Source organism: Haliaeetus albicilla, chromosome 5, assembly GCF_947461875.1.
Source record: "Haliaeetus albicilla chromosome 5, bHalAlb1.1, whole genome shotgun sequence".
Classification (NCBI taxonomy): Eukaryota; Metazoa; Chordata; class Aves; order Accipitriformes; family Accipitridae; genus Haliaeetus; species Haliaeetus albicilla.
In genome coordinates, this window is record NC_091487.1 from 26,765,757 (window position 1) to 26,791,560 (window position 25,804).

The 25,804-nt window shown below is 55.8% G+C and overlaps 1 protein-coding gene across 1 annotated transcript; it reads left to right on the forward strand.

Moving 5' to 3' along the window:
* Positions 1-1,764: 1,764 nt before the first annotated feature.
* Positions 1,765-19,621, forward strand: SYNDIG1L (synapse differentiation inducing 1 like). The gene is made up of 4 exons (XM_069783892.1): positions 1,765-1,886; positions 13,576-14,030; positions 15,275-15,412; positions 16,926-19,621. The coding sequence occupies exons 2-4, from the start codon at positions 13,602-13,604 to the stop codon at positions 17,082-17,084; spliced, it is 726 nt and encodes a 241-aa protein (XP_069639993.1). The 5' UTR covers positions 1,765-1,886; positions 13,576-13,601; the 3' UTR covers positions 17,085-19,621.
* Positions 19,622-25,804: the final 6,183 nt, after the last annotated feature.

Sequence of the window (25,804 nt, forward strand, 5' to 3'; positions counted from 1 at the left end):
TCATTTCCAAAGGATGCCTCTAACCTGGACCGAGAGACCTCAGATGATGGAGATGCCAAACATCCTTTGCTGCATCGCAAGCCCTTTCCTGTCTGTCCCACTCCCTAGGGACGTGGGGATGGACTATTGCCTTCTCAGACCCCCTCTTAAGCTATGCTGGCTGGGTCTGGCCAACAGGGACACCTTTTCCCTGGGGATCACTCTGTTCATAGCAGCAGCTCTGTGCTCCGGCTGACATCCTGGAAGACAGCCTCCCAGCTGAGGCCTCCAGCCTGGGGCTGGCATTTTGGGCTCACATCCTTCCCAGACCTGCTGGGGGATGCCACCAGCGGGACACGTGGATCCCCCCCAGGGAGGGAAAGGTGGCCAGCTGTCACTGGTTCTTTGGGGAAGGCAGGTGCTTTGGTCCGTCATTAGCCCACATAATCCAGCACCTTTGGTTTTGCAAAAGGATCTCACTGCTGCTACTGGAAAGATGTGCACCCCTCTGGGAGCCAGAGCAGAGGGGAGGCTGCCCTGCCATCTCCTCTCCTAGCCAGAGCCCCAGCCCCTCCGGGAATGGGACCTCAGGACTGGCCTGCCCCGGCACATAACCCGTCACCCATCAGTTCAGCACCTGGAAGAAGCTGGGAGGTGTTGCGAGACCAGCCTGGACCTCCAGAAATGTGTGTTGTGCTGAGAAGCCACAGTGTGGTCCTGAGGGCTGCGGGCTGTGAGGGGTGACTGCTGGGTAGTGTGGATGGTGGGCACGGGTGGCTGTGGGTCACACCTGGGTCTGGCCGGCAAGGTCTGCTCCTGGAAGAGCAGCACTGGGGATGGGCGAAGGCAGGCAGCTCTCGTCCGTGCTCCAGCAGGTCCCCCTGGCTGGACCAGGCTTCAGCCGTGTGTGCATCTGCTCACAGTCGTCCCCGTACTGGGTGCTCCTGAGCTGGGGGAGCTGCTGGGGGGGGTACTTGGAGAGGTTAGGAGCAAGCGGGGAGACAGTGCAGGACCTGGGGAGCTGCCGGAGTGTGGGGGAGCAGCACAGGCTCCCCGGGGCATTACCTGGGCTGGGGGGGGCGGTGCAGGAAGGATGGACTGCGGGGGTTGCGGTGTCGACTCCCGCTGTGCTGGTGCAAATCCGGATTAACTCCACCAATGGGAGCGATGCCCAGGTGTGTGTGAGGCAAATCAACATCGCACCCGCGTCCTCGCGGAGCGGGGCAGAAAAATACCTGGCTGAGCCAGCGAGCGAGCTGCCTGCCCCTGGGATGCAGCACCCAGGCCGGGCTGCCCGACCCCTCCGCACGGGCTCCGGCGGGAAGAAATCTCCTTGACCCTTTTCCTTCAAACTCTGCTTGCCGGCACTGGGTCTTTCCCTGGCTGGGGCAGCGGGAAGGGCTGTGCCCCGGGCAGCGGAGGGAGCAGAAGAGAAAGGAGAGAGTTTCCGCCGTGTTACCCAACCCAGCGGGAGAAGAAATCATGTCGGGCGCCGGGGAGCGGCGGCGACGCGCAGCTCTCATTAGCGAGCCTTAGGAGCCGGTGGCAGCAGAGCCAGCGTGCCAGAGCGAGGGGAGGCAGCGAGCGGGCGCGGGGTCTCTGGGCGCGAACGTGAAGTACGGCTTCACTGCAGCTAGAGGGCTTCGCCGCTGCCGCACAGCCCCGTGCCGAGCCTGGTGCGCTGCCGCACACCCCGGCACCGGCTGGGGCTCCGCCGCGCCGCTCCCCGCCGCTCCCCGGCAGCCCGCGGCCGGGCCCGCCGCAGGGCCGCCGGACGCCCACCCGGGCGGCGGGCCGCGGCGTGCCCCGCCGCCGAGAGCCGCCGCCGGCCACGGCCATGCCCGCCGCCGCTCCGCTTCTGCCGCCGCCGCTCCAAGTTGGCGGGTGAGCCCTTCCTCGACACGCAGGTAAGGACCCGCGCTCCGCTCCGGGATGGGGGCAGCCCCGCTCGGAGGCGGGCGGGTGGCTCTCCTGGGGGGTCCGGGCGCTCGTCCCCGGGCTGTTCCCGCGGGGTGGCAGCAGGTCCCCGGGGGAAGCCAGCCCGGCGCCGAGCTCGGGTTGGCCCCGGGGCGGGGGGCAGAAAACGTGTCGGGGGCTGTAAAGACGAAAGGCTGCAGCCCGGAGAAAGCAGGACAAAATTACCTGATCGGAGGCTCTGGGGTGGGCCAAATGTAAGCATTTCGGCAAAAGTTTCGGAGGCCGGATATGTCAGAGCAACTGCAATGGCTCCTTGGACCCAGGCGGCCATCGGGGCTCCCTCCCTGGGAGGCACCTCAGCCGCCGGCTGAAGTTTGGGGGTTGTTTTCCTTCTGCTGAGCAGCTTCAGCAGCCGGCGGGAGCCACCCCGCCGCCGGCCACCCCAGGTGCGCATCCTTGGGATGTACCCGGGCAGGGGAATGGTCCGGCGACTTCGGTCGAGACGGCTATTGCCAGCGCCGTGAATTGTGCCAAGGAACCGACTGCCCTGAACAGCACCGTCTCCCTATAGTCCTGCGGACGCCCTCCCGGCTTGTGTCTGAGGGGAGAGCCGAACCTTCAGGAGTTTCAAAGGGCAGCGCTTTCTGTCTCTGCCCAGTGCCTGTTTATAATTCCTTCTCCGAAGCTGCTGCGGGTTTCACAATAGCTGTGCTGCTCTCCCCAAACCCACTTTACTGGGCTGCCTGCTTTGCTTCTGAAAAAAATAAATTCCCTTTTCATGAGCTCGGGGTCTGCCACCAGTAGAAACCTTTTTCCCAGGAGGAAGGTAGCACTATGTAAACACCAGGGATAACCAGAGGAGCGGGGTCTGAGCCTGCCTGCAACGCACAAGGAAAAAAAAGCCTTGGTCTCTGGGGGATAATTGCTGGTTACTTTGTAGGCTGTCAGGAGAAGGAATTACCCAAGACAAAATGTAGTGACTGCATTTCTCTGGCAAAAGTTTCTTGTGTCATGAAAATGGCTGGCAGAGCTAAAGCTTTGGGGAGCTGAATCCACTTCACTTTGGCTCCCTCAACCACCATCAGAGGCAGGTAATAAACACCATTATTAAAGAATGAGCAATTTGCTGCAGCTCCACCACAGTGAATTTGTACAGCAGATGCCTGCTTTTGCATGGTACCCAACCCCTCCCTGCCCTCGGCCCAGCCTGCAGACGTCGCCATCACTTGTGGAGAGGTGACCAAGCGCTTGGCAAAAACTTGCCCATTAAAATCCCCCTCTGCCACCTGCAAGCTGGCTGGAGCAAGCCCCAAAGGGGCCAGTCCTGCCTGGCCTAGCAGCCTGCGGCAGAGCAGCCTGCGGGCTCTAGGGAATGGCCCCGCGACACAGATGTGGGCACTTCAGCCCCCTGTGGTTTGGCTGCCCCTTTCATGGCCCCTCTGCATGGGATGGGATGTGCTTGCAGCTTCCCAGGAGCATCCTTGATCTCAACGGGCAGCCTGAAGCTCTGCCATTCCTGCCCCCCGCTCTCCCTGCTGGGTGCCCCTGGTGCCACCCTGTCCCCATCAGTGTTAGACCCTGAACACTGATACACTGTGTCCCTTCCCCAAGTCTCTCTTAAACCTTCATCACCCTCCCTCCATTTAATATCCATGCTTGGCATTGTTCTCCAGCTCCCATGGTCTCTGAATCAGGCAAATTTTGGCTCTTTTCTGCCTATTTTCTAAAGCCCTGTACCCAAGCCGGACACTGGCAGGCACCACTTGCCGGATGCAGCTCTTCTGCTGCTTTCAGGGGGTAATTTCAGGCAAGGTCTTCAGCCAGTATTTCTCTATCTGTAGAATTAGAGATGGGCAAATGATTGACTTTTCCAGTTGGAGGGCCAAACCACAGCATTAGAGAGGGGAAAAAAAAAGTCCATTATAGATTTCCTCCAAATTGTCTTTCTGTTGCTGCTTCTCTGTCAAGTGAAAAAGGCAGCAAACCAGCCCAAATGCTTTGCTCAGCCTGGAAGGGAAGGCTCCACTCGTCCCCAGTGGTTTTTGCGTGCCTCACTTAAACGAACACTTCAGGTATTATTTGAAAACCAGGGTCGGTCACAGGATTTGTCCCCAAGCTCTATATCTGGAAACTCAACTGTTGGCATGAAAAATTGGCCTGGGGCACGTGTGTGCCTGCTCAGAGACACGATGCCACTTGTGGCAGCCACGCTGGTGCTGCTCCTGAGCTGGGTGAAGGTTTCTCTGCAAATCCTCCCATCTCCCTGCGACCTCCAAGGTGGCAAGGCAGGGTGAGACGGAGGCTGCTGGGGCTCATCCCCATGCAGCACGGACACACTGGGAGGGAAGCACCGTGAGTGGGATGTCCTCGCTCAGCCTGCGTGGGACCACCGGTGCTGCTCACCCAAAGCAGAGCCACCTGCTGCCATGTGCTACGCCTCCGGACGGGTGCAAGCTGCAGCCTGAGCCCTGTCCCAGGAAGGGCTGATCTGGGTCCAGTGGTGACGTGGGCAGGAAAGAGAAACGGGCCAGGAAGAGAGGGAAAGCATCCATACAGCAAAGGCAGGAGCAACCCAAAGGGTCCCTCAGCAAGGCATGGTTGGGACTTGACAGGGCCATGGAAAAGAAAATGTGACATCATTTTGTAGCATCTCTTTCCATACAATATGTAAGAAAATATAGCACCATCCTCTGCACACTCCTGTCCCCCTGGGACTGAGGGCACATCTCCACCTGAGGATTCAGTTTCTTTGGCAATAACAAATATGAAAGAGGGGCTCAGCATTTGTTTTGGATTGCACCTATTGACCTGGTTAGTAATTTAACACCTTGAAGTTTGTCTGAGTCTGCAGACATTGGCCAGAGTGGGAAGAGAGCGATCCACTTATTTGCTGGACCAGGAGATCAGCTTACTGCTGATACATACAGGCTATGTTTGGAAACTTAGGCTTTGGAAAAGTAAGCTAGAAAGGTGTCATCTTCACAAAATAACTTCATTTTTAAAGAGAGAACAGATCATTGGCAAATGAATTAAACATCTGAACTGTAGAAGAGCCCAGTGAATCCCCAGGAGAATCAGGCCACAGTAAGCAATGTGGAAATAGCCCTGAGCTGCAGGCAGGCAGACGGTGGATAAAATAAACAGGACGGTGGGGAAAGGAGGGTGCCAGCATGCGCTAGCCTTCAGGGTGGTTATGAATCATTTGAGTACGGATATGTTTTAAACAGAGACAAATGAGCAGTCCTTAACAGCCGCTTTACATTGCCAGCTTCGATTGATAGGAGGGTGATTTGCAGAGAGATGCGAGGATGGAGATAGGTGCTGTGGCTAAGCTGCTCTATCAGCAAGCCACAGCTGCGAAGGGGAGGACATCTCTCTGTCCCCCCGATGCCTGCTGCCAACCATGTGCTATGTCCCTGTCCCCATCTTGGGTCTCGGCCAGTGCAGGTCTCCCCCCTGGCAAAAAGCCAGGTCCTATCTGCCAGATCACTTTTGTGATGGGTGACAGGCTGTGGCAGGGAGGGCATCCTTGGGGTGCGGACCCCGGGTGTGGCCCCGGGGCAGGGTGGGCTGGAGGGCTGAGAGGCGCAGGGCTGGTCCTGGAGAGGAGCTCCAGCACAGGGTATCGCTGCTCCCTGAGGGTGATGCTCACCCTGTGACACAGGACCAGGCAGCAGAGTGGTCTGTGGGGAGGGAGCAGTGGGGAGGATGGGGTATGGGGTCCCGGGGCAGCAGCAGCCATGAAGGGGCAATGGCCTGTGAGACTTCGCAGGCAGGAGAAGAGCCTTGAAGTGGAGAGGATGGGACTGGAGCAAGGAGTATGGATGAAATCGGGCAAGCTGGGAGAAGAGCGTGGACCCATCTAGGATACCCACCATGATCAGTTCAATACTGGGTATAAATAGCGACGGAGAAAACCTGATGTGTAATTGAAGACTGTAACCATTAGCATAGGAAAATCAGCCATGAGCAAAATTATAATCCACAAGCACGAGCTTCTGTGCATCTTCCAGCAGCAGCGAGAACATCCTGGCAATAAACACATCTTGAGAGACCTCTGTGAGCTCTCCTGTGTGATGCTTGGTGTCCTTTTGGGCACCCTGGGCAAGGAGCCTGGTCTCGGCAAGGGTCAGGGCTGCCTCTGTGCTGGAAACATTTGTGCTTCCTGGAGCCTGGGGGTCAGTGAATTTGGCTCCCAATAGCTCTACAGGCACGGACGTTTCTAAGTAGGCTTTCTACATTCAGGGTAGGGTGCCAATGCCCTTATCTCCAGACAGCAGCCTTAGGGTATTTCCTTAGGGTGATTCTGAGCTGAGGAAGAGGAGGCTGAAGCCTGGACCCAGGCTGAGCTCATGTTTTCCCAGGCCAGTGATTTGGATGCTGCAGCAGGCGGGGGAAGTCACTCTCCCCTGACCCTGGGCTGGCATTTTGTGGCTGAGATGAGCAGTCAGAGCCCGACAGCCCCCCAAGGTGTCCTCGTTGGCTGATGCCTCAAAGGGCTGGAGATGCTGAGCAACAGCCCCAGCAGCCTCCCCTCGTGGGAGTCATCGCCCTGACCTCCACTGCCTCCAAGCAACCCTGCTGGGTCCCCAAACAAGCATGTGAAGAAGCCTCCAGTGAGAGCTATCAATCAGTTTTGGTTGGCATCATGTGCCCCTTTAAAGCCCCGCACTGGGGCTTGTTGAGGGCGCTGCAGGGCTGAAGGTTGTTTGGGTGCAAATCCAGCAGGAGCACCCCGAGGCTGAGAGGACTGCCCCAGCGTGGCCCTTGGCACCTCCAGAACTCGTCCATCCCTGAATCCGCCCCGGCCCACTTCCCCGGCACAACGCTGCTGGCCGGTCACCTGCTCTGCTCCGCCTCAGCTGGCCGCCCCTCCAGCACCGGGGCAGCCCCCAGGAGCAGCCCCGCTGTTGCCCCCTCTCCTCCCTGATCCCACACACCCGGGAGACCCACACCCAGGACAGCCTGCAGAGACTCCTGACAGCTGCCTTATTTACTTGTTTGCGTCTCCAGCTAAAAAAAAGGGCGCCGAGAGAGTCCAAACCTGCTAATTATACACCTAGCCGCCCACACGACCATGTGTTTTATTACCATCACGCTCCGTGCTTCCTCCTTGCCCCCTCGCCAGCTCGGTGAGCCCTTTCCCGCTCTCCCTTGCACGAGGGGCACAGAGGGGTGCATCCCCGCGGGTGAGCTCCGACTCCGGGCGGGCGCTGGGACTCACGCCAGCGAGGCCGACGCCAGCCGCGGGGTGCTGAGGCGGCCTAGCAGCGCCCAACGATTTGGACGGACAGGCGCTAGGCCCAGGCTTCGCATGCGGGCGCCGTCCCGGCCCCGCGGTGCTGTGGGATGCTCGGCCGGGACAGGCAGGCGGGGGCCGGGGGTGGTGGGGGAGCGGCCGGGTCTGTGCGTGTCGTCCCCCGCCCCCCGCCCCGCTCTCCGCGGCCCCGGGGCGGTGCGGCGGCCGGAGCGGCAGCCTGCGCTGCGTGGAGTGCCTGGGACATCTAGCGGCCACCTCTCCAAGTGCCGGGCCCTGCCGGGGGCGGGTGCCGGACTGGGGGTCCCCGGCCGGGGGTGGGGAACACGGTGGCAGCGGGCCACGGGCGCCCTGCCGGCCCCGCAGCCCCGTGGAGCCACAGCGGCGGGGCGCAGCCGGTTTGCGGGCACTCCCGGTTTGAGGTCGAGTGTTACGAGCGCCTCTTCCCCGTGTTTGGAGGCGACGGAGCTCACGCTGCTCCCCTGCTGATGCTCACGCGCAGGGTGTCGGGCTCGCTGGCACCGGGGCTGGGGACGGGGCGGTGGGAGAGCCCCCAGCCCTGCAGAGCCCCTGGTACGGCTCCTCCAGAAAGCAGCCCGGCTCTCCCCTGCCAGCCCCGGGGATGGATTTGCTGTTTCTTACCGTTAGGAGCAACGCCTTAGCTCTGAGCACAGCTGGGTCGAAACACTGCTGCAGAGAAACATTTTTACCAGGGAGAATAAAGACTCGATTTCCACCTGGAAATTGCCCAATTTGACTTGCGAACCTTGAAAAGCAGCCCATCGCATCCCAATTCTCAGAGCAATTTAGTCTCTGTTGGAGCCAGGAGCCCATTGCCGAGGCACTGGCTATACCTGTCAGGAGATCAGAACAAGCACTTTATTCACTCCTTTCCAGCTCTGTCAAACCAGCTGCAGCAAAGTTGTGAATCAGATGAATCACGAACACCTCAGCTATCCTCCCTCTAATCCATGTCCACGGACTCTGTCACCTCCTTCCTTCCCTCCTGGTCCTCACCAACTCTTTCCCCTCCAGCAGCTCCACAATCCCTTTCTTCTCCATCCTGGTGGCCGGGGCCCACCTCTCTGTCTGGCTCAGACGTCACTTTGCTTCCCCTGCCCCGTGCCTCTTGCCCACCATTTCCCTTCCCACTGCTGTCCCTACCGTACCCCTTTGCTTCTCTGGGTACCACCTCTGCCGGCCCCATCAGGGCTGTCATGCCCCACCACCCTCCTCTCCTGCCCCACACCAAGAGCTGCCTCCCCCACACCACCGCCCTGCCCCTTCCACCCCCCAGCCACCTCCTCCTGCCGCAGCAACATTTCCCAGGACTGGTGAAGGCTTCGTTACACCCCAGGGATGAACAGCCCCCGTTCTGCACACTGGTGCTACACCTGAGGCAGGAGCAGTGGTGTGGAGACAAGCACCCGCAGGAGGGCTTGAATGTTGGCTGGAGCGTGACCGCTTTCAGCAGCCATGTCTGCGGGGATGATGAAAGCGCTTCCTTCTCCCCTTGAGCTGTGCTTCACCCTGCAGGGCTCAAGGCTGGGATGCAGCAGGTATCCACGCTGCTGTGCAGCCTCCTAGGGCTGAGGGAGGGCTTGGTCTGCCCCTGCCATTGTCCACAAGTCCTCACAGCCCTTCCTTCACTTCCATATTCCCTCTCCAAAATGCCAACTTGCCTCCCTGTGATGCTCTGCCCTTGCTTCTCAGCAGCCTTTGTGAGCTGGTTTTCTCTTGGGCAGAATCGCAAGCTTGGATGCCCAGAGCTAGAGGTACTGTGCCCTGGCAGGACTTAAACCTCTGCCTAGAAGCCCCAAAGCACCTCCTGAGAGCTTCCAGGAGTGCCTGGGCTCTGGGAAGGGTGCTAGCCACATCTCCTGTGCTTTTCTGCTCCATCAGGAGCTGGCCCACCTCTGTCCCAGGGTTATGGCAGCTGTACCTGGCTGTGATGCTGCTTCCATCAGCCAGGTCAGAAACAGGCATTTGCACTGTCCCCTGCCCTCGGACCAGCCAGGGCATGGCGGGGCAGCCGGGCACCACTCCCCAAGGGCACAGGCTTCCCTGGGTGCTGTCCTGAATTGGAAAGCCTTTGGCCAGGATAGGCTAACCTTCTCACTCAGGAGTCTGGGGACATGCAACGCAGTCGCAACCTGCTAATGAGCCTGGGAAGCAAGGCAGAGTGTTTGCTTGACAGGGCAATTAAATGATGATTGATTCCTGGAACAGCTACTTAATTCATCATTAACCGGGCTTATCATAGCCAGCATCTGTGCTGAGGGTCTCTCTGAGGGCTGTGCTGCTGCTGGCGGGGGTGGCCAGTGACCTCAGCACCTCTCACGTGGGCTGAAAACACTCAGGATGGTCCCGAGGGGGACCTGAACTGCCCCAGGGGATGTGGTGTGGAGGTGAGATCCGTGAAGCACAAAGCTAAATTTGCTACCTCTTTATTTTCATGCCTTATTTTGGCTCCTTTTAGCCAGTACTCGCCTTGAGAAGCTGAGAGTACACAACATAGTTGTGCATTTCTCACTCTGCTGGGGACCGCTGCAAGCAGCTTGGGGACCGTGGGGGGCCCTGCCCCACCGGGTGGTTACAGGAGCAGCCGTGCAGTGGGGGAGGCAGTTTGTTAGGGAGGCAGCAGCTGTTAGTCTTGGCGGTAGGGCTGCAGCAATAGTCCAGCTCAATCAGGGCACTGGAGTCTGCCTCCTCCCAGGTGTGCCCCCCCCGGGCTCACGTTGTGCATGTACACTTGTATGTGTGCATCCTCCCTGTGCACTTAACAGCATCTCGCCGCCGTTACCTGCTGCCAGTACTGCCCAGACTAGCCCCGTGGAGCTGATGGATATGCGTGCTATCCATTCATGCTGGTAACGAGGACAGAGAATGGCCACTCTTTGCCAATTTTGTCTTTTACAGCTTCCTTGCTTTTACCTGCTGGTTTCATTCTTCTTCCCCCAAGCCTCGTTATTACCAAGCTTATTTTATTACCAGGCTTACTTTATTAAGTCCCTGTGTGGCTAAATTCACTATAGGATGCAGGTAATCCAAATGGGGTTTGGGGACGATGGCAGGGCTGGTTTGGCTCTGTCCTTCCCTGCGCGTATGCGCGTGGGGCTGGTCTTCACCCTCCCTGCCATTCCCTCTCTAATATCATCTCTAGAGGTTTGACGGCCCTCATCTCCACCTGCAAACCCAGGCCGTTTGGCGCACGCAAGCACGCATGCTTGTGCACACAGGTGCGGTCTCTATGTGATGCAGTGATCTTGGTGACTAAGGAGTGGGAAGCACCTCTAACACCTCCAGCACTGGGACTCTTCACATCAGCTCTCAGGGAGGGACATTCCAGCCTGGCTGCTTTCCAGCAGGGCTGAGCACACTGCCATAGGCATGCTGTGATGCTGGCCCTCGGCATCCCCTCCCCACTGCTGAAAAATGCTCAGACCTGGTGCTAGGGCTGCACTTGGTGGTCCCTTTGCCTATTTATGAGAAGCGCAGTGAGATCTCCTTCTGCACTTTTCCCCTCATCCCTGCAGCCCTGATATTGCCCTATCCTGCTCCCAGGGAGAGCATCCTCCCCAACTCCTGAGAGTGGAAGGCAGCAAGAAAACAGAGTTTAGTACAGGTAAAGCTTTTATAATCCCAGAGAGTACAAGACTAGCATGGACTAAAATCTTCTAGCTGTAGCCCTGCCCTGTCCACATTTTGTGCAGTGCAGCAGCCTCCATGCTCCTGGCCCTGCTCTAAGGACAGCTCCAGGGCAGTCTGAGGGACCAGAGAGGTTTGGGCTCTCCCTGCTCCCCTGGGGCAAAGCCTTCAGCCCTGCCCAGCTCACATTCGCAGAGACTTCCCCATGTTTCAGCAGTATTTTCCTGCTGCTTCTTTTGCTACCCACACTGTTACTCTTCCAAGGTGTGTTCACCCTGGGATATTTGCTACCTGCAAGCCCTCCTTGCCTCTTCCCCCCAGCCCAGGTCAGCCAGCCATCTCCCGCCAGCCGGCCCTTTTAGCATCCTTCGGGATGCCCAAAGTCAGCAGAGTCCATGTCCAGCAGCAGTTCAGCTGCATCAACGCGCTCTTCCCACCCTGGTCTGTTATATCTGCTGCCTCCTAAGCTGCCTTTTAGGTTTCCAGTTCCTCCCATCTCCTTTCCCTTCTTCCTCTCCCTATGCTCTGAGTGTTTCCCAGCGCTTGCTGCTGTGAAACATGGCTTTGCCACACAGCTCTCCCGCTCCTCTAACCCAATGCCGAAGACCTGAAGTGAGCAGAGCAGCAACCTCCATGCCGGCAGCATCCGCTGCCTGATGGCCGGCAGCCTGCCCACAGCCTTTCTGCTGGCATTTCTCAGTGCATTTGGAGCCTGCTCCCTCTGGCAGCTCTCCGCAATATCCCATCCTTCCCTACCCTAGCTTGCTGCCAGAAACTTGAGATGAGGCATGGATGCCCTACCAAAACTGTCAACTTTCTCTTGCTAGAGATGGGCTTCTGCTCCTGCTTGGGCTGCTGCTCTCAAATGACACTCAGTGAGTGGTCTTTCCTTACTGTGTCATTAAAAAGCAAGACATTTTATTGGAAATCTAATTTGCATGTTGAGGTAAGCAAAGAAGAGGTTCATGCTTTCCTTGCCTGAAAACTGGGATGAAGCTTTGAGCTTCTCTGGGTCTGTGCGGGAAAGAAAACCGTCTGTGCTACAAATATGCATCTCGCTTAAATATTTTGAAAATACTTAATGGCCATCTGCCGCATAAGCCATTACAGGCTTTATTAGTAAAGTGGGAGACTGCAGAAAGCAGAGAATGGTTTTGGGGAGGGAGAAGTGGAGGGCATTCACCAAAATGTGCAGAGTTTTAGCAGCGTGAGAGTGCTTTTGAATGGCTCCATTTTCCTGAGCAGCTTTCCAAAATGTGATGACTGCTGCCAAAACAAAGCCCATCGACAGGGCTGTTTAAAACCAGGTATGACACTCAGACCTGTGCAGTATGGTAGAATTTGGCCAAGGGGATGGGACCACTTGGGCTTTTCACTCTCTGGAGTCTTCAACTCCAACTTCTTTATTTATATTTTCTTCTTGAGGACAGATTTAAAGCCAAGGTGATGTGCCTTCTATCAGAAAGCCTAGCACACCTTGGGGAACCCTATAGCAGGCAGAAGCGTGTCTCTGCTACACAGCGTCCTGCAGAGGAGTCAGTGATGGAGGTCTCTAAGGAAGACAGGAACATTTGGGGTTGCAAGGCAATAAGGTGGCACAGACTAGGAGCTGGGAACGTGCTAGAGAGCGGCTGTAAAACACAGGGCTCAGGTACTGAGGAGCACAAAGTAATTGTTTCTCTCTCCTGGGGAATGCTGATATTTCACTACACATTTTCTTTGTGCCAAGGTGGGTTGGGAAGCCAAAATAGCAAACGCTCCTCTGAAGAAAAGGGGTTGAAATATTTTATCTCAGAAATTGTCATGCAAAAAAAAAAAAAAGCAGCACAAGGTTTCAGCACACTGAAATGGAGGAAGGGAGTGGGGGGTGAATTTCCCTGAGGAAGAAACCCGTGTTGGCATTTGTAGCTGAGGATCCCATTTGGACTTGGCATTTTCTGAAGCCGGTGGCCCGGAGCCAGGGCTGCACAGCTGTCCTGTACCCAGGGGTGTAGCTGGTTTGAACAGAGCTCTGATGTGATGGGTCCTTTACTTAAATTGTAATTTCAATGTGGACCAAACCCCCTGGGGTCTCCTCTTTAACCTCTATATCCCTCCGTTCCTCATTCCTCCGCCTGGCTGGCTGAGCATCCAACACTCCAAATCCTAGCCTAAACAGCACCTCTATGCCCTCACAGCAGCCTCCTGGCTTCCCTCGATGGCTCACTGCTTTCGCTCCAGCCCCCAGCTCAGTCTTGGAGGAGCCCTAGAAAACCTCCCACGTACCTGAAAGCCAGTTAGGTGCATGTGTAATGCCTGGAGGGCTGTAATTCACCATGCAACTCTCCGCTTTGGGAAGTCAGGGAGGCCCCTCAAGTGGCTGTCAGCCTCTTATCTACTTCTGTGCTGTCTGTTAGGCTTTGTCGCAGCACACGTTATGAGCCAGCAGAAAAGATGCAGTAGGTCCTTTCCTGTCAGGCTGCACGTGGCCATCTCAAGATGCATTATAGATACAGCAAACCCTCATCTTAATCCAGCCTGAATCAGATCATCTTGTTGCAGGGCTGCATCCTTATCTTACTACCAGCTGGGGAGAGATGAAGAGATGCTCAGTTTGCCGAGATAGCATTCAAGCTGTGGAGAGGTGGGGAGGGCTCTTGCTTCTCCAGCATTGCCACATCTTTCTGTTCCCACTAGCCTCATCTTGACATCAGCTCTGCATGGGAGAGAGGCTTTTTGGCTCCCTCGCCTTGCTGAAATAACAGCCTCCTCCCTCCCACTCTTTGCTCCCGCAGGATCGCTCCCCCCCGCTGCCGGCAGCATGGAGAGTGTGCGTGAGCTCCAAAACCCGCTCTTGGCCAAGGCCAACGGGCACCTTCGCAGCAGCTATTCTTACCACCAGCATCACAGCCAGGACTACCCCAGTCATCGCTGCCAAGGGAAACTGTATTCCTACATCTTCCAAAACACTGGCGGTGCCAGGACTCACCAGCTGCTGGATGCCAGTTCCCTGCAGCTGGCCGTTGAAGCCTTGTACGGCCCCAATTTCATCCTTGTGAAGGATGAGACTGCTCTCAAGGCCAAGGACAGCAAGACAGAAAGCTGCGAGACCACTTTTATGGAAAGCAAAGAGGCTCCATCCGAAGGTCCCGATGGGCATGAGGCGCAAGGGTCCTGCCTGGTAGAGAGCGATATCCGCATCCAAACTGTGTCCTACGAGGTGGAGGAAGAGGAGCTCCAGGAGTACGAGGTGAGCTTTGCCAGGTGGGATGGCACCAAACTCCTCCCCTGGTAACTCTGGCCATCAGCCCAAATCCTTGGTCATTTATTCTCCCTTCTTTCCCCAGAGCTTCCCCCCAGACCCTACGATCTCCTGCCTCTCCCTGTGCACTCAATATTCCTTCTTCCTCCTTATCATTTCTGCTCCCTTTTCCTCACTGCAGACCTCAGAAGGAGGTCAGCATCCCTGAGGGCAGCCTGGCTGCATGGAGCAAAGGTGAGGTGGGGCCATCTCTGCAGGACCCTTGGGATATGGGGACCCTTTGACAAGGGCAGCCTGCCACCGCTGTGGCACTCGAGCTAAGGGGAAATAGCAATCTTTGTATAACAGCAAAATTCACAGGCCTGATGGCAGCAGCCGAGAGAAAGCTTTATATATAAAGACAGGACGAATCCTGCAAAGGAAGAATGAGAGCTGGCAAAGCAGGCTCATGCTGCACTCTGTGCCCCACCACAGCTCGAGCGGCAGCACAGAGGCTGGGAACATCACCCAGGACCTTAAGAAGTGGGAGCAAGTCCCCGGAGCCTGCTGGAGCTGATGTCTGATGACCCAGCACAGCTCTGCTGCTTTCGGTGCCGTTGGTGTGGCCTTTTCAGATGGCAGCAGGGGCATCTCCACCTCTGCGTGCCTTCCCCACCGAGACACATCACTTCCAGGCTGGTCTGCGGCTGGCCAAGAGGTGCCCAAAGGCAGGAGGGCTGACCGCAGCTGCTCTGAGCAATGCGCTCGCTAAGGGGACAGGACACGTCGCCCCTGTGATGGAGGCTCCAATTCAACCGCTTTCCCTCACTTGCTAAATTAGTTTAGCAGGATATCGATCTCCTAGTCCCTAATGGGGATAAGGCACTTTTTGTTTAAGTTTGTTTAAGCTGACAAACAGCCAGTTCTGCCAAAGCTGAAGATATTTCAGTTTAAGACTATCTATCTCCCAGGGAAATCCCAGACCCCCAGCAAGCAAGCTCAGCATTTGCTCTGGCAGGGAGCCGAGAATCCACTCCGCTCCTGAATTTGCTGAGCTACATTTTTTCTGATCAAACCAGGCTGAGGAGGCTAAAATATTTTTGAAACTCATTCCTTGAATTTGCAGGTGGGAAACATATGAGAATATGTGACGGGGCCAGGAGAGAGCAGGAGCTGGGAGGAGAGGGGCTGGGATGCAGCCTGCAGGGTGGCACGGGGAGGTGGGCATGTGCTGAATCCATCTGGTTTTGCAGAGTGACTCCTCCAGTGACAGCGAAAGTGAGGATCATTTCCTGATGCTTCCCCCCCGGGACCATCTGGGCTTAGCCCTTTTCTCCATGCTGTGCTGCTTCTGGCCCCTGGGGATTGCTGCCTTCTACTTCTCCCAAGGGGTAAGAAATCCCTTTGCTTGCCTGCATGCATTGAGTGCTGGAGCAAGGGTCCTGCAAGCCACAGCAGCCCTGGAGGGGACCGGGTACCTTTCTGGCTCTAAGGCTCATCTCTGTGCCATGCCCAGACCCCTGAGGGCTGAGGCAAAGGGTGCTCCTGGCTTCTGGATGTGTCCACAACTGCTGTGGGGTTGCAAGTCCTCCAGCGCTTGTGTGGGTTACTGGAGGTCAGGCTTTTCCTTTGGGTCTTTTGTGTGTTATTTAGGGAACTGGGGCTCCCCTTGGCCCCTTGCCCAGGTTCTCACCCTCCAGCCAGGCTCAGGAAAATGGCATTTTCCCACCTGCCCTCCCATTCTCCAGTAGGGCGGAGGTCCTACACCATGACCCAGTCCGAGGCAGCTCGCGCCCCAGGAGTCAGGCTGCTCTGGAGCCTGGGCGCAAAGAGGAGCCTGGTGTCCGTATCACACTAGAGCTTCTCTGTTGCACTTGTTCCTGCCATGCACTGGCTAAGCGGTGTGAGCCAACGCCAGGCTGGCAGACGCTGGAGAGGGTGGTGGCCCTCGGACTGCGCCAGCTCAGAGGAGCTGCTGCCTTCTTGAGGGCTTAGCCCAGAGCCTGGGCTCACTTCCATTACTGTTGACCCAGAATAATGCATGCAGAGCCAGGGGATTTACTCTACATTTGCACAGATGCTGCTGTACCAAGAATAGATAGGGGGGAGGCATTAAGAAGTTAAATCAAGAAGATAGAAACAGAAATGGAAAAGTATATAACATGAGTACCTGGCACAGAGGCGGTGAGAGGCAGGGGAAGCTTTAACTGATTAGGACCCTGAGGAGGGGCTGATTTCACATTTTTCCACGTGGTGCAGGGTAGCATGGTGCACTCTCCACATGATGATATACTTCGTGCAATTTATATTTAGCTCCATTTGCTATAACTACCACTTCCGTTCACTCACTGAGGCAAGGACCATCTTTTTATTCAGTGTCTGTGCACAGTGAGTGCCCTGATCTCCACATGGCAACTCAAACACAAATAGTAGGTAATACCAAGAGTAGCTCTGAATGCACCCTGAGCGCTCAGGGAAGCTGGAAGTTGCCAGCCCGGAGAGCCAACACCCACATCTGTCTCCATCACTGGCTCCATCAGCACTTCTATAGCAAATAGGCTTCACCTGAAAAACGCATGCAGGCAAAATCAAGTGGCGCAGAGCCAGACCAACAGGCCATGCTATCTGGATTCAGCTCCCTGAGACTAAGCAGTACTCATTATATGTCTGTATAGGGTATATTGGTATCTAGTCAGTACCACACAGCCGTCATCCCATGCACTGATCGTTTGCCTGGTCTTATGAGGGTCCAGCGGACTGATGGACGCCTTGCTGTCTGTCCCCAGCCTTCATGAGATGCACCGGCCAGGGAAGGGGGGCTGACTCAGTAGTGAAATGACTGCACACAGGCTAAAAGGCCAGGTTGGTACTGCTGTGACCAAAGAGCGTTTCTTCTCCTTCCAGACCAGCAAGGCTGTCTCCAAAGGAGATTTCCATCTGGCCAGTTCAGCTTCTCGCCGAGCTCTCTTCCTCGCCGCGCTCTCCATAACCATCGGCACAGGAGTGTACGTCGGGGTGGTGGTAGCGCTGATCGCTTATCTTTCCAAAGGGGGCCACGTATAGCTGCCAACCACATATCAGTGCCGCCCTGGCCGTGGCCCTCCTGGGACTGAGCTTTCCTGAGGAGCACAGGGTGCCAGTGCCTGCAAGGGCTGCTTGCACGGCGTGACTCCGGCTTGGATGCCCTGCGCAGGCTCTTTCCCCTTTCAGACAAACAGTAGAGCCCCATTTTCCCCAAGGCTGTGGAGTGCCACCATCCGACAGCAGGGAATTGGGCACCGGCTTGGCTGCTAGGACCAGGAGGAGCACATTTGCCTGCTGGATGATGTGCAGGAGACATACTGCGTGCTGCTGCTGGGCTGGTGCCACCACCCCTGCTCCAGGGCCACTGTTTTCTCTCCCAGCCCCACAGCCGGGAGATGCACCGCTGGTCTCCAGGCTTGGCCCATGAAGGGGGCACGCAGGGAGAAGAGGGGATACGGCACCGGGGAATGGCCCCGGGAGGCTGGGGTCCTACTGAGGTCTCCAGACTCCCATGATGGGGACAACATTCTCATTTCAGTGTCATGGGGTGGCACCTGGCCCCTCAGCTGCAGCAAAGTAGGAGGACAACTGCAGCATGGACATGACCGAAGGGCATGCTCTCCAGATCCCTCTGCAGACAGACCCCTGATCCAGGGGACATCCCAGTCGCTGGCCCATCCCAGGCAAGAAACAAGGAGGAAGACCGGCTGGTGGTTGCACACCATCACTCCCATCGTTAGAGCAAGCTGGCAAAGACAACAAGGTGTTCTCTGTGTTAATAATGACTGTCGTGATAATTGCAAGTAGGAGTCCCCATAAGATTGGTCTCCCACAGTGCTGGGCCCTGAAAATACTTGTAATGGCAATTTCTACCCAAGAAGTGACCTGGGAGGGGTGGGGTCCTGAAGGACTCCACTCTCGGCACTAGGTCAGGGCCTCACACACAAAAAGGGATGGAAAGAAAAGGCTGACGTGAAACACAGAGCCTGGGGTGGGAGTGCTGTTTGCCAGGGGATGAGATCCAGAGAGGGGGAAGACTTGGAGGGTGCCTGAGACACAGGGGTGACCCCAACACACTTCTTCCCATGCCTTGGAGCGGGGTATCTCCATCCATCCACAGGCCCTGCTGACAAGGAAATCCCATGCATCCCCACTCACACCTTACCTTTGCTAATTCGTATATTGTCAGAGGTGGGTGTGAAGGCAATGACTGCCCCAAAGGGCTGGCATTAAAAGGCCCTGCTTCACTCCCCTCCCCAGCAACCACCTTGACCGTCCCTTGCCCTGGCCATGGCTCCCCTGCCGCCTCCTTCCCCCATGTGCAGGGGGCTGCAGGCAGACTCTGGGCATCCATCACCCCCTCACCAGGGTTTCTGGGCGGGCTGCAGCCAGCTCTCCAAGAGGCACAGCATGTTCCTTGAGCTGGGTGCCATTCAAATGTACATTTCATTCTAGAGAAGCATGTTAATGTCTGCGATTGATGTTGTACTTGAGCCATGAAAGAGAGAAGCACATCAGAGACCTGTTCAGAAGCTGGTCTGAAAGTTCCCATTACGTTTTATAACATGGAAGAGCTAATAAATAAAAAAAGCAGGAAAAAAGACTGTTTATAAGGACATGGAGCTGGCTAGGGAAGAGGTGAGCTTTGCAGGAGTGCTGAGCTCACTTAAACCTGGAGGGATTTATGCAGTTCCCGAAAGAAGTTATAATCCAGCTGGTGTCTGGGCAACTCAAGAGGGAGATGTACTGCAATGTAGATCACAGCAAGCAGCTAGTGCTGGGAGCGGGATGGTGATGTATGCTTTTTGCCATGTGTGGATGGACAAGCATTAGGGGGAGAGAGAGAGACTGGAGCGTCGTTTATGTTCACGCTGCTCTGTGTGTCGTAGAAGCATAAAATAAAATGTGCTTGAAGAGAGGCAGAAAAATATGAACATCAGGAGGGAATAAGCAGGTCTTGCTTCTGATGGTGGACAGAGAGAGACCGAATTTGCAGGGGAGGACTGGGGTGTCCAGAAGGCATGAGGTGGCTTAGAGAGGAAAGATGAGGTTCACCCTCGCCCAGCAGCTGAGGGATGGTTTTCATTCCCCTCTCCTTCGCGTGCTCAGCCTTCTTGGGCATCCGTCCCTCCAAATAACCGAGCAGGACAGGAGCCCAATTTCAGGAGAGGGGACGTCCATGGATGCCCATGCAGCAGGGGTGACCAGACCCACCACCCCCCTCCAGCTCAGTGCCATCCCAGCTAAACCCCTCCCCGCCTCTCCTCCTCAAGCATCCCCAGCCAGGGGCAGGGATGGCGGGGGGGCTACCTGCTGATTCTTGTCCAGACAAAACCATCAGGGCTGCTGGACCAGAATCGGTAATGAGAAACTGTGTTTGCTGTGAATTTGTAATTCTGCCAGTTGGTTCCCTCCAGGGGCTGCCCTGGGTGGGGGGCCAGCAGCCCCTAGCCCACTCCCCATGGGCACCCCGGCCTCCTGCACCCCAACCCACCTCTTTGTCTTTTTTTAATTGGAGACACACGGGGAAGGACCGGGCTAAAGGGCCAACAGAATTAAAGTGTTTTCCGCTAATAGCCTGAATCTCTGATGATCTTGTCAAAGGAGGGGGGAAGGGGCGGTGCCAGAGCATCCCTAAGGGGGGAATTATGCAAATGGAGAAATTAGTTGGAAACAGCCTGAAGGGAAACATGTGGAAATTGAAATCCGAGGACCATCATGTAGACTGCTGCTGAATAACTTATTATAGACTCACAGCGTCTGCTGCAGCCGCCCGAGCAGAAGGGAAGGAAGCAAAAAGGCAACAAGGCACAGCAGCCAGTGAAGATGCAAGCTCCAGAAATTTGATTGAGCTTAAAAAAAAAATAAATGTTAAACTAAACCCTACCAGTGGGTGTGGAAGAGGTGACTCTTTGCCCCCTCCCTCCTGTCCTCCCAGGGGAGGGGTTGCTTTCCCACCTGGGATGCCCAGACCCATGGCAGAGCTCTGTAATGGTCCTGATCCCACAGGGGATACTCAGAAATCTGGGACAAAGGAGGAATAGCCTCGAATTCTGGCAACATGTCTATCCCAGAAAGGAGAAGGGGGGGCAGGGCACGTCGCAGCTGTCGGAGGTGATGCGAAGGGGAGGGAGTGCAGAGATGATCTGTGCCCATGCAGAGGGTCAGTGGTGGAGCAGGACTCCTGCTGGCTGGCGAGGGAGGATTTAGGGTTCTCTGAGCTGGGGGGGGCAGAGTGGTGGTTAAATAGTGATGTCTTACAAGGGTGTACACAGCAACCTGCTGTCTTTCACCAGACCCCAGAGTTTTCTAAAAAATAAGCACAAGAGGTGCTTAAGGGTCTTATGATATATCAGAACAAGCCCCCATTCTCCATTCATGAATAAGTAATTATCCATAAATTAGGACAACTATTTGCAACTGAGCTCCCCGCCAGTGGGCTGCAGGTGCCTGTCCCTGTAAATGCAGGTGCTGTCTGGCATCCCCAACACAGGCACGGTCCCACACAACCCTGTCCCATTGCCCTCCTGCCCACTGCTCCCCAAATGCCCTTGCCCCGGCCCCGTGGTCCCACCAGCACCCCCAGCCCTCGCTCTAAGCCAGTGACACCAAGAAACAGACACAGAAAGTCACCAGAAAGCACATCCCCTGCCCTCTCTCCCAGGCCCATGCCTGGATACCCCTCTCTCGTCTCACATGCTGGGCGGCTTTTGGATTGCGAGAAGTGCCATCACCAGGTGTCCCAGATGCCCTCCCACTGTGAGGAGAAGACCTTGGGGACAGAGCCAGCCCTGCTCCCTGCAGCTGGCTGAACATCCCCTCCATCCCTCCTCTGCCCTGGAGATGCTCCTCGCTCAGCCAGGAGCTCAGGGCAGTGCTGTCTGAAGTGCACTGGGCTTCGGTTTCTTTTTGCAGCAGTGGAAAACATGTCAGCTTCCAGCTTGGGCCCCTTTTGTAATGTCCGCAACACCAACATAAGCACTTCCCAGCAGGCATTTCTCTTCAGAAGCAGCTAAGGATGGGGCAGATGGAGCCCGTGACAAGGGCAGGGCTGCCCTTTGAATATTGCCCCCTTCTGGGACGCAGCCAGGGAGAAAGCTGCCAAGGAAAAAAGCACTGGCACCTTGGCTGCTGATCTGAGCAACCAGTGCATCTGAGCCACCACCTGCTTCCCCTAGCTCCACTTGCACCGCTCACCCCTCATCGAGTGCTGCGACATGCCAAAACGGGGCCGCGGGCTGCAAACAGAGAGTCTCCACAGGCTGGAGAGTCATGACGAGGGATGCAGGGATCGGGCCATGCTGGATCTTGCTCCTCTTCCCACAGGGATGAGGCGAGAGGACAGAGAAGGGAAAAGAAGTTGATGTGGTTTATGGGGGACACAAGACCCCTGCGGGACTCTGTCCTGGGCTGAAGGGATCTACTGGTGCACTGGTCCTCCCACATCGTCCCAGCCAACCTGCCTCTCCTCAGGGTCATCCCCAAGGTGGGTGATATGAAAACGACCGGTGCGGGTTGCAGCGTGTCCTTCCTGCTGTGCTCCTTCATCTACCTGGGAGGACGCAGCCCCTTGCAGAGGCAAAGCCACTGCCTGCTCTCTGAGCAGTGCCCATTAGCGGGGTAGGATTGTAACCAGTGCTGGTGGGGCAGAAATGCCTCGATTCTCCCCCCATCTGTCATAGAATGGTTTGGGTTCGAAGGGACCATCTAGTTCCAACCCCTCTGCCTGAAGGCAGGGACACCTTCCACTAGACCAGGTTGCTCAAAGCCCCATCCAACCTGGCCTTGAACACTTCCAGGGCAGGGGCATCCACAGCCTCTCGGGGCAACCTGTTCCAGTGCCTCACCACCCTCATAGTGTCCTCCAGAAGCTGGCAAGAAAAGAGACACATGGAAATAAAAGCGGAGTAAGTCCTTCGCCTCACTTAATGGCACAGTCAGTGTTTCCCCTTCACAGTAATCCAGTAAGAAAATAGCTAATTATCTAAGACAGAGCAAATTTTCTATTTCTGCCCAAAAAAATTTTTAAAAAGCACTTAGCAGTGCATCTCTTCACCTGGCTTATCCTTTCCCCTTTGCTCCCCAAAACCAGCCTGCAGCAGAGAGAGTGGGGGAAGGCACAGCCTGTGGCAATGCCATCTCTCCTGGGGCTGGCGGGAGAGAATTTCTGCAGAGAGAAGCCAATTAAGAGCCATCACTTAGGCATCAGCTGCTGTGAAATCAGGAGGCTCATTACCTCTCCTCTCCCCACAGACACAGGCACCAGCTCCCTCTTCCACAGCCTCCGGTAGCCACATGTGCAGGAACGCACTGGGGGGGCTGAGCTGTCCCCATGGGGCAGGAGGACGAGTGGTGCTGAGAGGGGACAGAATGCTAGGTGGGGACAAGGCAGATGCTGTCCCCATGGCCCACCGCGAGCCATGGAGCTTGCTGTGACACATGGGAGAGGTTGGGTTAGTGAGGGTGATGCACTGGAGAGTGTTAGCCTCACCCTCCACTGCCCATCTGTCCCCCTCATGGCCCCCTCCCCACTGTCTCCCTCCATGTCCCCGTGGTGTCCAGGTGCAGGGATGTTTGAGGATGTGCTGATCCTTTAAGCTGACCTCGGTTTTGCTGTAGCTGGTGCCTGGGCTGCCCTTTAGAAGGTGTATCTTAAAGATGCAATTTAAATATCCTCACATGTGATACTTTGGCAGCTTTGGACACTCAAGACTAACAAGTGCCAGAAGCACCTGACTTGTTAGCTCCTAGGCCAGGCGGGGTCTGTGTTCCCCCACCCCAAATGTGCAGAAGCTCCCCTCTGGCCAAGCTCCCCTGAGCAGGGGAGCTGGTGCTGCCTCTCCATCCGTGCCAGAGAGCGGGAGGAGATGGGGGCAGCCATGGAAGAGCCTCTCTTCTTGCTCACCCCACCACACTCCGCATGGCCAGGATTTTTCCACCTCCTTTTCCCAGCAAGCAAAAGAAGAAGCCACCCCTGGACCTTCGGGAAGCGGTTCACATGGCTGACTTCCACTGATGCTGAAAACACGGTGCTTCAGTCCTACATGCGCAGGGCTCCTTTCTGCTGCCAGCCGTCCACCCTGCTGCCACCAGGGTCTGCCCAGCTCCCCTTCCACGCAGTGTCATCTCTGTGGCCTTGAAGAGGCTGACCTGCTGGGCTCTCTTCCCGTATGGCTCATCTTCCCCACTGCTGCTCTTCTCTGGAGCTCCCTGGTTCATCCGAGCTTTTCCACATTACTCACTTCCAAAGATGCCATCGTGTCCTGCAGCGGCCGCTCCAGTGCTGGACACAGACAACACAACCGTCCTGCCCCCATTTCTGCTCAGGAGCTTTTCTGGCTGCGCTCAGCTCGCTCCCATCCTTGGGAGCCTTTTGGAGGCTTCCCAGCAGAAATACCCCTGCTCCACAGGGAGTCTCTCTTTACTTTCGGAGACACAGCGCTTAACTGGATTTTAATCCGTTCAGTGTTTGCTGGCTTAATTTTTAAACCAATCTTGTTGCTTAATCAAAAGGTCAGGCAGGACCAAACCCAGTGTCTCGCAAAGTTGGCGTTCGTTACAGCAACACCATCGCCTCTGGCAACCAAACTCTCAGCCTCATCTGTGAAGTTGGACTGGCAGCTTTGTGGTTCACAGTCAAAGGATGCTTCACCTGTGCTACACCTTCATGCATGCCGGTGTCGGCCACAGCAGCACAGCTCTGTCTGCACACCAGGAAAAGGCTCCCTGCAACATCTCCGTGTCTTCACAGATGGGTGGACAAGTGTTACAGAGCTCCACAGGCCAACAAATGGCCAACAAAATCTGTGGTTTTAACTATGCCCCTGCCTGAAGCATGGTGCTTAATGTCATCTGTATCATCTGTGATTCAAGTGTGCAACAGGCTTGTGAAATCTGGTTATCAGGGGTTAACCCCTCACAAGCTGTAATGGCATGGAAAGGAAGAAGGCCACCCTACCTCTGGGGTCACTCAGCTCTGCAAGTGCCCCACAAAGGGGTGGCTGCCTTGTCCTGGCATGGAGAGCTGAAGGAAAGCCCCACGGGCAAGGGATCCGGAGCCAGCACCATCCTTCCTGCTGTACAAGCAGGCTCCCTGACTGCCCCCTACCCAGACTCATGCTGCAGGAGAAGTGCTAGGAAGATGTAACTTTATTCTCAAGCGTCTGAGTGTGGCAGGAGGTGTCTGTCGGGCCACAGCTCTCCCACCTTCCCCCAGTGCTGTGGTTACTGAAGTGATGGAGCAGGGATGAGGAGAGGGGCAAAGGAGGAAGCCAAGGAAGGAGAAATTAAATGCAAAAAAATGCAATATCTGCCAAAATGCTACCCTCAAAGTAATATATCGAAGTCTAGGCGCTGGCAGTAAACTCTTGACAGTATTAGGCTAGAAAGATAGAATTTTTTCCTTCCTGAAGTGCTTTCATATCTGCATATTTTCTTCAAAACACTGGCATTTTCCAGATGTTGACTAATGCTAAATTAGCATTACACATCAGCTCACTTGTTTTCTAGAAGAGGAAAGGCAGGGAATGCTGCTTCTGGACCTTGGCCAAACCACTGGGATGATGCCACATCAACAGTTGTCAGGTGGGGGCTGGTTCAAGAAAGGTAAGACGTGTATTAACAGGTTATTAATATTTTAGGAGATCTGTTGGGCTGGAGGGCAAAATCCTGGAGGATCCCTATGAGGATTGATCTTCCATATTTTCACTAGCAAGTTGGCATAGGAAGGAGGGGTGCCTTGCTGCCATTTGCTAATGAAACAAAATCAGGAGGGTTTGGAAATACAGAAGAAGACTGAAGGAACTGGGTTACCTTGAAGGCAGGATGGGTGGAGATGGGATGAAATGCAGGGAGATTGCCAGTAGGAATTGCTGCAGCAGGCAGGGAGCTCCTCGGCCAGCAGGGAAAGGCCTGAGCCATCGCTGCAGCATGAAAAAGGCGAATCTGACCTAAAGATCTACAGGGCAAATTGGTTCAGCAAAAATATGCATGAAGGACAACGGCAGGGCAGCGGTAGGCCACAGCTGGTCTCCGGGAGACATTTTCAGCCACAGCACGTGACAGATGGGTTTTAATGGGAAGAAGGCAGAGAGCATGGTGGAGAATGGAGAACGGGGATCTGGCCGTAGCTGGTGTAACCTGCCAGGACAGAGGCAGATGGTTCCCCACAAATACCCTGGGGGCACAGGAAGAAAAAGACTCTCGTCTCAACAGCTGGGTTGGCTCAGCAGCTCTAGTTGCTTGTAGCCCAGACCTATGGAGGCAATTATGCAGGGGACTGATCCAAAAGACCCCTTTTTTCCTTTTTCTCCTCATCTTCTTTCCTTCCCTCCCCACATAGATATTCTTGATAATGAATTGCTTTTGGGCTTGTCAGCTCAGGAGCAGTTTTGAATGGTGGCACTGACTTTTTTGTCCTCCTGCTGCTGCTACATCTCCACTCTGATGATCCCAGCAAAGCACAGGAGCTATCTTGCAAATCCCAGCCCTTTCACGACCTTGAGATGCTTTTAAGACCAACGCTATTGCTCTTTGCACCCACAAACCAGATGCCTGTGCAAAATCTGGAAGCAAAGCGGTGCTTGAGCTAACACATACCAGGTAAGTGCCCCAAAGCTTTGCTTGGGCATAGTCAACTACTCCCACGGCACAGTGACCAGGCAGGCTCCGCTGCGCTGCATTGCCCACCTCCTGCACCTGCAAACCCCCTCCCGCAGATGCAAATGGGGTGCATTAGTGGAGGAGCAGAGCCCTAAATT

Coding starts and splice junctions, on each gene's coding strand:
- SYNDIG1L (XM_069783892.1), top strand. CDS start 13,602: ATGGAGAGTGTGCGTGAGCTCCAAAACCCGCTCTTGGCCAAGGCCAAC. Junction 14,031..15,274: donor AGGAGCTCCAGGAGTACGAG/GTGAGCTTTGCC, acceptor CTGGTTTTGCAG/AGTGACTCCTCCAGTGACAG. Junction 15,413..16,925: donor CCTTCTACTTCTCCCAAGGG/GTAAGAAATCCC, acceptor TTCTCCTTCCAG/ACCAGCAAGGCTGTCTCCAA.